At 36.1% G+C, this 13,409-nt stretch overlaps 1 protein-coding gene across 6 annotated transcripts in view; it reads left to right on the top strand.

Annotated features, from left to right (window-relative positions):
- Positions 1-13,409, top strand: part of LOC136025346 (kinectin-like) — a 159,654-nt gene that overhangs the window by 90,718 nt on the left and 55,527 nt on the right. For all 6 annotated transcript variants that reach the window (XR_010617076.1, XM_065701273.1, XM_065701272.1 and 3 more), the window contains exons 5-7: positions 1,220-1,381; positions 3,518-3,598; positions 8,543-8,710. Coding sequence is in view for 5 of the 6 variants with exons in the window: in XM_065701273.1 (XP_065557345.1) it covers positions 1,220-1,381; positions 3,518-3,598; positions 8,543-8,710 (411 nt within the window). In the remaining variant the exon portion in view is untranslated. The remainder of the gene's footprint in view (positions 1-1,219; positions 1,382-3,517; positions 3,599-8,542; positions 8,711-13,409) is intronic.

The following is a 13,409-nucleotide window of genomic DNA, read 5'->3' as shown; positions in this document are numbered from 1 at the left end:
TATTCAAGGCTCTAAATGTGCTGAAACACCCTTTCAACGCATTAAAAAAGAAGAACATTTACGGTTTTACTTTTGATATTTAGCTTTACTTTAACTTTTTGTTTCAGTTAAAGTTTTACTTTAAGTACAACTAAAGTTGATTTCTTCAAATCCTGAGTTCAGCGTCTTTAGATCTAAAGTCGGGACAGAAGATGGCTAATTTTTGCACTTGAAAAATGTGATGTCATATAAAAATGAAGACACCGATTGCTAGTTTTGGCACTTAAAAGTATCAAAAAGTAAAGCAGATAACGGTGCTTCTGGACACTATAGGAATAGTATGCTGGAAAAGTAGAAAATAGATGCAAAATATCTGTTGACAGAAATTAATGACAACACCCCTCCATGCTTCTCTTCACGTCAAATGTGAAGTAAAGAAAATAAAAATTATATATTTTACTGGAATGGACTGCTGGTCCACCTTGTTTATTCGAGGATACTATCATATCATCTATTTTATTATTGATTCGTTTTCAAGAGGTTTGATAATTAGAAAGCTATTACCCTGGCTATAGCTTCCTTGACGTTCTAGAATTAGGAAGCTAATACCCCAACTTTTGACACTAAGGAGCACCGACACGGGTTCTGATGGCCAAAATTTTAATTAGAACCAATGTTTCTTTTTACTCTTCTGATATTCCTTGTTTAATTGCTATAAAAAGGAAAAACTTCACTTAAAAAAGTTCCTTGCATATCCCACAAGACAAAATGTAAAAAAAATGGCTTAACAATATCTAGTATTTAGCTTCTATGTTTGACATTTTCGAAATTTTATTAACTTATTCATGAAATGAATTTCTATTGAAATGCAATAGGAACAAATCGGCTGGAAAATGGTTAGAATAATTCTGATTGCAGTTTTTGAAGGAAAATAAGACATAAGAAAAAAAGCATGAACTGAATAAAGTTAGTTGCAAAGTAGAAGATGCTAAAGAAAAAAAATATATAGAATCGAAAGAAAGACAAAGCTTAAATGTAGTTTTTGTAATTTATGTGATGTTTAGGAGACTTGTAAGACTGTCGTTTGTCGAGCTTAAGAGTAAAAATGAAAAAAAAAAATAAAATGTATATATAAAAGGAAGAATAAAAACACCATCTCACCTTAAAAGCTAAAAAGTGACTGGAATGATTCGCAGTTTAATATTTAGCTTTTATTATATTCTTATTTATTTGCTTTTAGGTGCTCCACTTGAAGTCTTTTGAAGCCGAAGTAGTACAACTCCGTGGTCTAGTGATAGAGCAGCAGCGAGCTATTCGTGTTGCAGCACGTCAGATAGAACAACTTAAAAATGACGAAAGGATACTTCAAGACCATGTGAAAAAATTAAAGAAAAATGATGAAGTAAGTTTTAAATGATAAAAATTAGTAAGTAAGTTTAAATGATGAAGTAATTTTGTAACAAACTGTAGTAAGGAGCGACCCGGTTCAATAGTAACCAAAACTCTAAAAGACGGAATTTTTATAACAATAGTGACATAAAAAGAATTGCATTTTAATGCTGATTCTACATATATAAGTTTTATTAAGTTTAGACTTACCCATCAAAAGTTACGAGGCTGAACAACTTTGCCTTATTTTAGAAAATAGGGGGAAACACCCCTTAAAAGTCATATACTCTTAACGAATATCATACCATCAGATTCAGCGTCTCAGAGAACCCTACTTAGAAGTTTCAAGCTCCTATCTACAAAATGCGGAATTTTGCATTTTTTGCCATGAGACAGATCACGGATGCGTGTTTATTTGTTTGTTTGTTTTTTTGTGATCCTTTCGACCCAGTTGTCCTAGAATGTCATGAGAGGGCTCATTCTAACGGAAATTGAAAGTTCTAGTTCCCTTTTTAAGTGACCAAAAAAATTGGAGGGCACTTAGGCCCCCTCCCATGCTCATTTTTTCCCAAAGTCACCGGATCAAAATTCCTTTTTTTCTCGAAATCGTCCGATCAAAGCTATGAGAAAGCCCTTTAGCCATAAAAATAAATTAATATGCAAATTTCGTTTTAATTATTCATGTGCGGAGAGACAAAATCAAAACATGCATTTATTCAAAAACGTTCAGAAATTAAACAAAAAAAAACAAGTTTTTTTAACTGAAAGTATAAAGGGATATTAAAACTTAAAACGAACATAAATTACTTCGTATTTTAAAGGGACTGTTCCCTCCTCAATGCCCCGCTCTTTACGCTAAAGTTTTTTACTGCTTGAAAAAGTAGAGTTGAGAGAAAGAGTCAAACTTTAGCGTAAAGAGCGAAGCGTTGAGGAGGGAACATCCCCTTTCATATACGGAGTAATTTCTGTTCGTTTTAAATTTTAATATCGCTCTTTGTTTTCAGTTGAAAAAGACTTGTTGTTTTTATTTAATAAAATAATAAAATGAATATATCAAACGAATGAGCTATTAAATATAATAAATACATTTAACAAAAATTCAGAGCCTTGATTTTCTTATAAAATCTCTTAAAATGTTATTTTGAAGCGGGTTGTATCGAATTGTGATGCTATCGCATTATGGGCTTTACCTATAAAATAAAAGATTAAAAAAGCTAGGCGGTTTAGGAAAAAAAGATACTGATCTGATTTTAAAACAGCATTATATTGACCAGGTCTATGGCTGTCTATACGTAGCCCGACTACCACGTTTGGAGTTGCAAAATTCTTAAATTTCGGTTATTATGGGATACTGTTCTTTCCTTACTAGTGTGTGTCTGACGCCAAACCCATGGTAAAGGTGAAGAATCACGATAATGCGCGCAAGGGGATAAACAAGCGTGCAAGGGGAATAAACAAGGGGGTACACAAAAGTCGGTCTGAGCAGTATGATGGTGCAGGGGTGTCGCCACTATGAAATTACTGGCTGTGACACAGATTTAAAGTTTATTTAAATGAACCGAGGATACCTTGTTAGGTGATTCTATTGCAGAAGATTATGACTGGGAAAATATTGAAGCCAAACTCAGTCACTACTCGATTAGGAAATTCTTGATTATAACTGGAGTTAATGGTCGGTCATTCGTTTTGATCCTGACATTGTACATTTGCAAAAGGTCAATTGCCTTCATATGTTTCAAGAATATTCGTCAGCATTATACGCAGGTGTAGAATACATTAGTTCAAGTTATTCACCCCAAACGTTTTAGATAATTTTATAGTATTCTGTATGCTTCTGACATTTTGAGAACTACCCATCCTATCAAATTTTAGCCCGTAAATGAACTTGCAGGTGATCGCAATAAACTATAAATTAAAATGGTCACTTTATATTTTTTAATGTAGTAAGGGGAATATTAATCGATAACTGTTTATATTGTTTGTTCTAGCTATGTAAGAATTTCTTTTTTATTGACGCTGTAATCTGCCAAGTAAGTCTTTCATATGCAGCTTCTTGATTATATTATGTTAGGACTGGGCTAAAAGATAAGTCAGTTACTAATTTTTAGAGATGTAAACTAAAATTAAGTTAAATTCTTTCTACTTTCAGCATCACTCCAAGCGTGTGATGCTTGATGAGGAATCTTTGAAAAAGCGAGTTGAAGAAGCTAAGCAAGAAATATGTGGAGAGGTAAGCCAGCATTTATATTTAGTTGCATCTAATGAGATCTATATCGATTTTTACTTAAATTTTTAGTAGAAACTTGTATTTATCCTCCTTGAAGCAATGCAAAACAAGAGGTTGTATAAGTGAAAAGATATATTCTACAGTTAAGTCTAAGCTAGGACTTAGGCCCACCGAAAACTAAAACTTTTTGACTGACGCCTACTAACCATTTTATACTGAGTCCGAGATTCCAAAAGTACTTCGCAATTTTAAACAAAAGTTTTTGAACAGGTGAAGGTGATGCACATTTTGTCTCTTTGAGACGTTCATTGGAGCTTTATAGAGGAGTTTATTATCTTTGAAAAGTATCTTGAACTGCAAAATTTTGAATTTTGAATTATAAAATTTACTTCCTACGTTATTTCCTAAGTTCACTATGCACTACAATCAAGGAAATAATCATAAAATAAAGTTATGTCTATCCGCCTCACATCCTTGGAAATATCCTTAGACATTTTTCAGTTTTACCATATCTTCATACCCTGCACTCACTAGTACATAAAAAAAAAAAAAAAAAATGTAAACTAAAAGTGCTATGCTTACGAGCAATTTTCTCTGTTTTTCATTTGATTTCAAATTTGTGAAAAATATCTCAAGTTTTCACTAATTTTTTTGGCGATTCCCTTGTGGACATAAAATGTCTGTTGCAGCATCCTGAATTTTTTGTAATTATTATTTCCACCCTTTTAAATTTCTGGGTATACATTTGTAGTTCTCGTGGTAGTTTATGACCATTTTCTTCCTTGCATTAAAATTGGTGGTCACTAAAAATCGAGCCAATCCAGGTATCCAGGCTGGTGCTGCTTTTCATTTAAGCCTGGGCTAGCAGCTTGCTTGCCAACTGCCTCCTGATCCCGGTGCCTTTTGAAAATCAATAAATGAAATGAAAGTGCTCAACATATGGTAGGGCTGCCTTAGATATTTTCTTCTCAAGTAAATATTTAATTTTTATGACTTAGAAATTTATGCTAACAGGGGGGGGGGGGGAGGGGAGGTAATACAAAAACAGAACTTTGCCACCGTTTTTCTTCTGCATTTTCTAATGACTTCTAGTAAGTGAAACCGGCAATTGGTAGATACGTTTAAGATACCTTTAAGTATCTGGATTATCAAAATTAGCAAACTTTTGGCTCATATCTAGATCCAAAGAAGGTTGACCGGGTACCGTAGGGCCGATTCAAGTTCTATAGATTGAAAAGCTATTATCATTTTTGTATTGTCGATCAAAGAGAGCTTCGAATACAAATTAGAAATGGAGATTAATAAGAGTTTGAAAAATTGTTTTTATAACTTTTTTCTTCTCACAAGACATTACTAAAATCTCTTCTATAAAGTAATTACTGGTGCACCCATTATTAAATAAAGGTCAAAACAACGGATACCTTCACATTTACTATTTTCTGAAGAAAAAACAAGGTTTATTCCGTTAAGTTCCAATACATTTTCTTATAAATTTCCTAAGAAAAATAAAACAGAGCACAATTTTCTCAGCCAAATTCTCTAGAAGTGATAATGGAAAATGTTTCAAACTGTTATTTTTTCTAAGATCTGTTTTTCCGAAATGGAATATAAGTTTGGGGAAGTAGCTACAAATATACGAGTCTTTTAAAATATCGGAATACAAAGAATTGCCCAGACGGTGTCTTAGATGCCAAAGTATCCATCATTCGTTAGCTCACTGCCCATGTGCCCCGAATGAGATGAAGTGCTCTAAATGTTCTGGATGCCATTCCAATACTAAAGACAATCCTTGCTTAGAGGCTCCGAAATGTGCCAACTGCGGCGAAGCTCATGTTTCCTATAGTATGAATTGCCCAGTGATAAAACGCGCTCTGAACTCTGCTCCAAAATGAACCAAGCCACTATTTTAAGTTTTGCTTCTCTTAATATTAACGGCACAAAAGACAAAGACTTGTTAATTAATGAATTATTAGTCCATGACATAGTGTTCTTGCAAGAACATCTTTTGACCAAATCAAACGTTTCTAGCCTGAAGCGATCTTTTTTCCACCATTTCTTTTCGCAAGAGGCCAAGCAAACTAGAGGCCGCCCTTCCGGTGGCCTAGCAATTTTTTTCCGTTCCCCATCAAAGCCCTCTGTGATTCATTGTGATGATAACATCTTAGCGATTCAATGTGACAGTACCGCCTTTATAAACGTTTACTTACCTTGCGATCGACGTTCTATAGCATCGTTCACATCTTTCGCTAAATGTTGCTCCAGTTTAAAGTCTCTAATCGAAAGTCTACGTTTGAAAGACCTAAATTGGGTTTTAGCTGGTGACCTTAACTGTGACATTCTTGGTACCTCCGATAGGTCAATCCTCTTGCTAGAATCACTTCCTAGCATATATCACGTCGCAGTTAAGAGCCTCCCATTCACGTATATTCATAACAGAGGCTGTTCAAAATCGAACCTGGATCACGTGATCTCTTCCAGTTCCAGCTTAATATCATCGATTGTCAGGGTGGACGAAGAGAAGATTGATGACGATTACCTTATTCTTAGCTGTAATTTGTCCTGTGATCTATCTGGCAAAATACTTTCGGCTCAGCCGAAGTGGCATATGAAGTTGAATTGGGATCGTGCTAATGTCCCACTATACCTTGCTAGGCTAACTGCTTTACTCTCGACCATAAAAGTGCCATATCACCTGCTGCAAACGTCAGTTTCCTCGCCTTCAAGTACAGTTGACCTAAATTTCTATTATTGTCAAATCGTCCATTGCCTTAAATCAGCTTCCAAAGCTGTAGTGCCTGTGGATAAATTTAGGATTGGTACAAGAAAGCCTAATTGGAACGTTGATCCTGAAGTAAAACGTGCTAAGCAAAAAGCCAAATTTTGGCTACGTATGTGGATATCATGTGACCGACCATCTTCCGGAGCTGTTTTCTCTGTGAAACAAAAGTGTAAACTTGAATATAAGGCCAGTTTGAAGAGGGCACGCTTGAATGCATGGCCAGGCCCCACCGATAAGGCCTCCTGGAATAAGGTTATTAATAGTGAGAAATGTTCCCCATCTACCCTATCTTGTCTCCAGCTAGCTAATTTTGTTGATCATTATAAGCGTGTGTTCAGTGTATTTAATAGTTTTCTTCAGTCTTTTTATTATAAGTTGCTTAAACCGCTTTTACCATACCGTCTCCTGCAGGCTCATGTCCAGCCTGTAGCAATATCTGAAATTCGCCGGGCTTTAAGAAAAATTAAGCGTTCAAATAGCCTTGATGGTGACGGCCTTTCTTACCGATTTTTTGCTTATGATTGTCCTGCTCTACTTAACCATTTACAAATATTTTTCCAGTCTTGCTTAGCACAGTCGCTTGTTCCTGATAGTTTCCTTTGTGGCCGTGTAACGTCTATTCAAAAGCGAGGCAAGGACCCCACGTCATGTATGAATTATCGTCCCATTACAGTATCGTGTTTCTTAAGTAAGTTGCTTGAACATTTGTTACTACCAGAAATTGAGTCGAATTGTGATTTTACGCCTTTTCAATTTGGTTTTCGGAAAAGTTTCGGTTGCTCCCATGCACATCATGTTTTAAGCCGACTCATGAAAGATGCCGTAAAAGCTAAAATGTCTTTATACTGTCTTACTGTTGATATTTCTGGAGCTTTCGACAATATTGTGCACTCTCAGGCTCTATTTTCCCTTGCGTCTTCAGGTGTTAATCCTTCCGTACTAAGTCTATTGTCTTCTTGGTATTCAAAGTCTAAAATTCAAGTTACCTGGAATGGCCAAATATCTGACCCGGTAAAAATTAATAAGGGAGTTCGGCAAGGTGCCGTATTGTCTCCTAGTATATTTAAATGCGTGCTTGCATCGTGCCTGCGACCCCTTAGAAGTTCTGTTTTTTACGGTAATACTGGTTTGTCTTCTATTGCATATGCAGATGACGTTCTTCTTGTTGCCCGGACTCGCCGTGGACTGCTTTCTAATTTTACTATATTAACCAATGAACTATCTAAGATTGGACTGTCAGTTAATGCGTCTAAATGCGAGTTTATTTGTTTTAATAGCCCTTATGCGGTCGCTCCATTCGTTACTGGGACTGCAGTTCTACCATGTTCTTCTTTAGTTAGTTGGCTTGGTCTGTGTTTCGGCCCAACACTTTCCGCTACCTGTTCATCCCTAGTGAATCAAGCCGTGAAAAACCTACGCGTCGCTTACGGAAAAATATCCCCAAAAAAAAGCCGTTATAACCGCAACGGTTTGTGCATGATCTATAACGCTTATTGCGCCCCTGTGCTTTTGTTTTTATCAGGCATGGCTCATCTGTTTCGTAAGAAAGATCGACATACTCTACGTACGGCTTATTTCAGATATTGCAAATTCCTCCTCCGGCTTCCTAGATGGCACCGAAACAAAAAAATAATTGCTCGATTTGGTTTAGTAGATGTTCCTTCTCGGATTCGGTCTTCCAGTGATGATTTATGTAAAAAGACTGTCAACTTTATACACGTTTATGACCCTCTGCAGCCTTTTTTCCATATTGATACTGGTTGATTAATCCATATTGTCTTTTGTTAGTTTCAATTTTGTATTTCTTCGCTGTTTATCGTATTTGTTTTTGTTTATTTATTCATAATACTCCGTACTTTGTGTTTTTTATACTTTACGGGTAATAAAGTTCATTCATTCATTCATATATTACAAGGGTTATGACAATGTAAAACGAATTTAAACCAATACCTCAGAAAAAACAAACTTCACAAAGTTGGAACGGGCTTTTGTTAAGCATATCGAGAAAGGCAAACTTTAAGATTCACCAGATTTAATCTCCTAACATTTATTTACAATCCAATGGAAAAAATCAACCAAAATATTACTAAAATCATGCTTACTAACAAAAGATAATTTCTTCGAAGAATAAAATAAACTATTCCAAGTGAACTGTTTTTCTGTTCTAGTGGGAAGACAAATTCAAGCGTGAATGTTCACGTCTCCGACTGGAGCTGGAGGCAATTCACCAGGAAGAAAATAGTCTAGCCCTGGAATCCTTACGACTTGAAAAGGACCAAGAATTACAAGATATCAAAACGTCGCTAGAATCAAGGCAAAGGGAGCTACTTTCCAGAGTATGTAAAAATACAGAGCTTACCCACTTGCTACAATCTGTTTTATATCTCAGAGCACTATTTGTATCACCACGTGCCTCCTAATAATTTCAAACTTTTCACGCTCCTTGCCATTAGTTGGCTATTTTTGCCATTTGTGACTCGTGCCACATATGTAAGCAATTTTCAAAGTGGGCAACCCTTTAAATAATGTTTTTTATAGTGTAAACGATGCAGCATACTTAAATCGTATCATTTTTTCTAAGTAAATTTGAAGACTGTTGCCATAGAACTATTGCTTTAAACAATAGAAAATAATAGGACCCCAACAACAATCTCTCAGTTTATCACATGACACTCGGGAGAAAAAAAGAGGAAAGAGACAAAATAAAAGAGCCGTTGTTTTTACGCTCCCAATTTACATTTTTATAAGCACGAGAATCACCATAACCATAAAAAGAAACCGATGGGTTCTGACTATTTCTCTTAGAGAGGAATCACCAAGTTCAATGAATATCCCAAGAGAAAACAAAGCTTTACTATTTGTCACTAAATATGTTTTAAGAGAAGCAAGACTTAAATGTAACATAAATAACAAAATAAATTTTATGTATAATATAAAAAAGGTAATACATATGTATAATACATATACAATATACATATACAAATACATATGTATAACATAAATAAATAAAAATAAAAGCAAGCAAAAGCAAGCAAACTTTCGCATGCAAACCGATTAGGGTTCGCGTAGCGCAGGTGCCGATCTCCTGATTCTCTGCCCTCGGCCGGGGTGCAATGCGTGGTTGGGGGCAAGCCATCCGACGCTTTCCCGTGCTTTTCCCTAGATTTCTCTAGGTACCCATTTGAAGCTGGGTGGACTTTTGGCTTGTCTTACGGGGAAACGCCACTAACCCTCGTCCTAAACCAAACGGTCGGCACCACCGAGATTCGAACCAGCGACCCTTCGCTCGTGAGTTCGGCGCGTTAACCACTCGGCCACGGACGGACAAAAAGCAAACTTTCGCATGCAAACCGATTAGGGTTCGCGTAGCGCAGGTGCCGATCTCCTGATTCTCTGCCCTCGGCCGGGGTGCAATGCGTGGTTGGGGGCAAGCCATCCGACGCTTTCCCGTGCTTTTCCCTAGATTTCTCTAGGTACCCATTTGAAGCTGGGTGGACTTTTGGCTTGTCTTACGGGGAAACGCCACTAACCCTCGTCCTAAACCAAACGGTCGGCACCACCGAGATTCGAACCAGCGACCCTTCGCTCGTGAGTTCGGCGCGTTAACCACTCGGCCACGGACGGACAAAACATAAAAGCTTACAATGCAAAATTTACGAAAATAAAATATTACATTTCTCAAAATAGCAAATAAAGATGTCTTATTGGGAATAAACGCAACAAAGATAAATTCGAAACAAACTGAAATAATAATACTCGCTTTTTGCATGTTTATATGCACATCCCCATTTTTTCCTGTATCGAAGCAAAGCTTAATTCCAAGTATTCTGTCTCTGTTGGCATATTTAGAGCCTTATGTAGTATAAATAATGTTCCTGAATAAGAAAAAGATTGCTTAGCAATTATATTTTTCAATTTTGTTTTCAGTAGGTATTTAGTTTTTGTCTCGAGTCAACAAATAAATTCCTTTAAAACATGTTTTAGATGTACTCTTGCCCCATTAATCCTAAAATGCATCTTAATACCAGAATCTGATTATACCACACTGAATTACTAACTCCCTAAAAAATGGGCTTGTAAAATAAACCTCTGCTCTATATATTTTGTGCACCTTCGATCTTCAAATGTATCTTCATAACAACTCCCTAAAAAAGGGCTATTAAAATAAACCTCTGTTCTATATATTTTGTGCTCCTTCGATCTTAAAATAATATTAATACCAACTCCCTAAAAACAGGGCTACTAAAATAAACCTCTGCTCTATATATTTTGTGCCCCTTCGATTCTAAAATGCACCTTTATACCAACTCCCTGAAAAAAGGGCTAGTAAAATAAACCTCTGCTCTATATATTTTGTGCCCCTTCGATCCTAAAACGCATCCTCATACCAACTCCCTAAAAAAGGGCTAGTAAAATAAACATTTGCTCTATATATTTTGTGCCCCTTCGATCCTAAAATACATCCTCATACCAACACCCTAAAAAAGGGCTAGTCAAATAAACCTCTGCTCTGTATATTTTCAGTTCTAAACAAAGCTATATAAGTTTTCTTTAAAAAAGAACTGTCAATAGGCCTTTTATAGTCACAATTAGTGACTATTAATTAGTGACTGATAATTAGTGATGTGTGATTTTTGGCACGAGTATTTTGGATGCTTGGATATTTTGGATATTTTTTAAAAGTACGGTGAAGAAATCAATTAGCAGGTCTGTAAACTACTTTGATAAATTTGAGCTACAGATAATGGCTAAATTTAGTATTCATGATCTGGCTCTAGCAAAGTTTCGAGGATTCCCCGATTGGCCAGTTCGTATTATTGAGGTTTTGGATCCAAAGACTGCGAACTCAAAGTCAAAAGTCTTTAAGTATCTGGTTTTTTGCTACGGGTCACGTGACACCCAGTTTGTTCTCGAGTCACAGCTTATGCAGTTTGAAGCAAATAAGGTTGAAGCTATGAAATCTACTAGCAAGGGTGTAAAGGGAGCATTTGATGATTTTATTCATCAACCGAACATTTATATAGAACTTTGCAAAGAGAAGCTAAAAACTCAAATTCTAATTCCTGGGCAACAAACTATAGCGGGATCGTCGGCTATTATTACTCGCATTTCCGTGACAGAACAGGAAATCCAAAGTGTGATGGAAAATCTTGCTAAAAAAATAGACGAAAAGCTGGATGAAAAACTAGTGGCCACTGCTGCTGGTAGGCAGTCTCTATCCAGTGACACTTTGCATGCCATAAGAGCTCAGAGTTCAACTATCGTTAGTGAAGTTTATTCAGCGTTGATTGTTGAGTTTGAACCGAAATTCTTAGCCCTCAGTAACGAGCTGAAATTTCTAAAAAATCAAATAATATTTCTTGAGGAGAGAGTTAAGAATGCAGAGCAGAAATCAGATATGTATGATCAGGACTTAAGGCTAGATAGTCTTCTTTTCAACGGTATCAAACAGCCTCCAAGTAGTGACTTAAAGTGTGTAATCGGGGGTGTGATTCGCAATAAAATGGAAATATCTGAAGTGTCTGATGGTAATACTGTGGAAGTGAGAAGATTTAAAATAAACAGTTCTACAACTCGTCAAGATGCCATAGCTCCGGTCCTAGTCAAATTCAGGTCGAAAGAAATTGCCCAAAAAGTTTTTAAGCTTAAGTCGAAACTCGTGCGCATTGGTATATTTGTAACAGAAAATTTAACAAAGCAGAGACGGGACGTTCTGAACCTAGCACGTGAAAAATACGGTAATAAACAAGTGTGGTCTGATCAAGGTCGAATTTATATACGTCTTGCGAGTGATGCTTTCCCCCGTCGCCTATGGTCGTTGCAGGATGTCGCTTAGATTGTTTTTTTTTTTTCCTTTTTTTTTCAATAGGAATCAGTACAGTTTATATTGTTCTTATTTCTTGATAATTAGTTTTGCCATTACACCAGAAGGATCGATTGGATGAATTAGAAAATAATGCTTTAGATGTTAATGAAATTTTAGAGTGTAAAATTGCTCAAGATAGTGTTGTAAAATGCCCTGAGCCAGTAAGAAAAAGTCAGTATGTATCATTTGAATTTCCAATACGGAAAGAAAATAAGAGTTTTCGTGTGTCTGAATAGAATTGCCATGTTAAGTCATCGTCTGAGGATATTGAAAATTTTTTGTCTGCTATGAATAGTAGTATTGATGTATTAGGTATTTGTGAAAGGTTTTTATCTATGGACAGCTGTCTCTCGTCTTACATTTTTCCAGGTTACCAAATTATTTCGAAGGTTAGAAATCGGATGAGACAAGGAGGTTTGTCTTTTCTGTTGAAAAATGGAATAAAATTTAAAGAAAGGGATGATTTATGCCTTTGGATTGAAGGAAAGTGGAAATTTTTTCTGTGGAAATTGTATTTGTTGATAATAAAAAGATAGTAATTTGTTTGGTTTATAAACCACCTAGCACTCCCTCGGTTGAGTTCCTTGATTTATTTGATGATTATTTATGTAAAATTCTGTCTGTAAAAAATGAACGCAAATCATGGGTGATTTTAATTTTGATTTGTTATGTCTGAATAGCTATAATTCTGAGTTTTTTAACTTGATGTTATCGCATGGTTATTTTCCAATGAATCGCCTTCCTTCTAGAATAACTGAACATTCTGCTACTCTTATTGATAATGTGTTTCTCCCTTCAAATTTAGTTCCTGATTCTTATTGGGATATCATGATCCATCCGGGATCTGATCATCTTCCTGTTTCATGTACGATAAAGCAACGGAGCCCGACTTACGAAAAGTCTAGGCGTAACTTATAAGAGATCTTCGGCCGGCATATTTACATGAGTTCCGTGAACAAATAAGTGTAATATCGTGGGAGAAACTGCATGAAGAACCGGATCCCTCGCGTGCCCTCGACAACTTTCTTGGGATAATTACTCCGATATTTGAGTCTGCTTGTCCCTTGAAACTTACTAGGAAAAAAGAACGAGATATCCCCCGAAAACCCTGGATTGATGATGAAGTTGTTGAAGCTATAAATGCTCGTAACGCTTGCTTCTTTAAAAGT

The sequence above is a fragment of the Artemia franciscana genome, chromosome 3 (genome assembly GCF_032884065.1).
Source record: "Artemia franciscana chromosome 3, ASM3288406v1, whole genome shotgun sequence".
Lineage (NCBI taxonomy): Eukaryota > Metazoa > Arthropoda > Branchiopoda > Anostraca > Artemiidae > Artemia > Artemia franciscana.
Note: the sequence above shows the minus strand (reverse complement) of the source record. Positions and strands in the feature narration are given on the sequence as shown.